The following is a 2500-nucleotide window of genomic DNA, read 5'->3' on the forward strand; positions in this document are numbered from 1 at the left end:
TATTTATTTATATTTACTTATTTACATTTTTTTTAATTTTCTTAATAACTAATCATTCATCTTAACTTAATAATTTATCTTATTTTAATCTTAATTATTTATTTGTATAAATGTTTAATTATTTCCGAATTTATTTATGTTAATCTTATTATATATGAATTATTATTTATATATTTATTTACTTGTTTTAATGTAATTTATTATTAGATTAATAATATATATATTTTTTTTTTACTTATTCATTTATATGTTTTTGTTATACACTAATTATTTTTAAATAATTATTTAGTAAGTAATAATTCATATTAAACTTTTATTATTATTATTATCATCATTATTATTATTATTATTTATTTATTTATTTCTACATTTTTTACACTGTTTTCCCCAAACTTTTCCATGGACCCTGTTCTACTCCCTTGTAGCCTCCTAAATAAGATATCATTATTTATTTTGTATTATATAGATATTTTTTTGTTATTTTCAAGTGTTTGATTGGATCTGGTGTTGAATTATTATTCTAGTGCTTTCTGTGATCATTAACTCTTCTGATTATCAGCTTGTGTGTGTGACCGCAGAGACTGACCATGAGAAAGCGCCGTGTTTAATGTCATTATACGTGTGGTTTTTATCAGTGCGACGTGTTGCTTCATAATGAAGCCGAATCTGAGGCTCTTTACAGAGTGCTGCGGTGCGGCGGACGCTCAGAGCCGCGAGTTGCTTTTAAAGGCTGGATTTATTGTCCCGCTCAGCGTGCAGGTCCCATAACTTTCTAGTTAGCCACTACTGGTTTCATGTTTACAGACGGAGCTGAGGAGAAAATTCACACATCGCGCTCGACACGCACAAACAGCAGAGGGAGACCGCAGGCGCCAGTCCACCCCTGCTGAGACCAACGCCACTGGTCACACACACACAGAGCGCTGTTCACACTCGCCCCCACCGGAGACCCCCAACACTCGCCTTTGAACAGTTTTGGGCGACTTCCCCCTCTTAAATCTCAGGAGTGGGAAAGGTCCCCCAGTCGACACAAGCACACTCCGTGAGAGGATAACACATCAACACAAGCGCTTTAACGTCTCTGTTGTTTCTGAAGAGCTTCTGTTTCTCCTCAGATAAAAAAAGAGTCACTTGAGTGTCCAAAGAGAGAGAAAGAAATGAAAGAGATCTCAGCAGTGTCCCCAAAAGTGCTCAGATTTGAGTTTGCAATCAACGGTCCTCGATATGAACTTAAAGGCACAATATGTAAGATTTTTTTATTAAAATATCCAAAAACCACTAGAACAGTGTTATATATTTTGCTGACTTGTGTACTTACATTATCTCAAATGTTTCGAAGAGTGTTTAAATCCAGAGAAATAAGCAATTTTAACTAGCGACACGGAGCGTGTCTATAGTGTCATTGTGTCGCCTGCTGATGACTCGATGCTCGATTTCCGGTTTTGTAGAAAACATGGAAACACCAAAGACGCTTTGCCTTTAAATCATTTGGGGGGAAAAACAATATGAAGACAATTTTGAGAAACAGGCTTACATCTGAATCACAAAACCTCTTACAAACATGTCCAGCTCATCTATCGCCCCTAAATAACAAGTATTGTTCATATATGTATCGTTTCAGTGTGAAGTCAATTATGATATATTATTTAAGGGCTGTTTTAGGGGGTCCATGGAAAAGTTTTGGGAAAAATGGTGTAAAAAATATAGAAATTAATACAAAAATAAAAAATAACATCAAGATAAATTAATTATTTTATAATAAGTAAATCTAAATAAACAAATAAATATTATTAATCAAATAAATAAATAAACTTCTAAGAGAAAGAGAAACATCTGAGATACAGTTGATAAATGTTTGAGTTCATATTAAGTTATTTGATTTTTAATTTCAGACTTTATGTATCATGAGTCAAATTTTTTGTAATATTTATTTATTTGTTTTAGTTTTAATTATTTTAGTACTTTAACTTAAAATAAATGAAAATGAGAAATATTGCAATGGCAACTACATGAAATAAAATAAGGTTACGTTTTTTAATATAATATGTGATGTAAAATATATTTTATTTCAGTTATCATTTATGTATTTCAAGTAACAAAAATGTGTTTTTTTTATGGTTAACTTTAGCTTACTGGGTCTTTTTCTCGTGAGAAGCAGGAGCAAAAGTTGAAGAAATCATTGAGGAGTTGTGATGATCTGATGTTCTCTGTGTCGTGTTTTCATTCGCAGCACAATCAGAGTACGAGACTGAAGACGAGCAGCTGCAGGAGGCACAGAAGAGGTAAGAAACACCACGTCAAGGTGATAATAACTCTCACTGCAGCCATTAGAGTCACCTGATAAGAAACCTACATAGACAGCATCATGACTAATGCGACCTCATCAGAGAGCGATTGAGAGATAAACACAGATTTAATAAGACTGAATTATTTATTTTGCCATTTTTAGTATTGAATGGAATACTATTCAAAAGTGTGGGTTAGTAAGATTGTTTAATGT

General features: G+C 32.6%; 1 protein-coding gene across 1 annotated transcript in view; it reads left to right on the plus strand.

Moving 5' to 3' along the window:
- Window positions 1-2500, plus strand: part of LOC107745359 (formin-1) — a 95654-nt gene that overhangs the window by 87311 nt on the left and 5843 nt on the right. Inside the window, exon 17 of the mRNA XM_016559231.1 lies at window positions 2231-2282. Within this exon, the coding sequence (XP_016414717.1) occupies window positions 2231-2282 (52 nt within the window). The remainder of the gene's footprint in view (window positions 1-2230; window positions 2283-2500) is intronic.

The sequence above is a fragment of the Sinocyclocheilus rhinocerous genome, unplaced genomic scaffold (genome assembly GCF_001515625.1).
Source record: "Sinocyclocheilus rhinocerous isolate Xijiao unplaced genomic scaffold, SAMN03320098_v1.1 scaffold2213, whole genome shotgun sequence".
Taxonomy (NCBI): Eukaryota; Metazoa; Chordata; class Actinopteri; order Cypriniformes; family Cyprinidae; genus Sinocyclocheilus; species Sinocyclocheilus rhinocerous.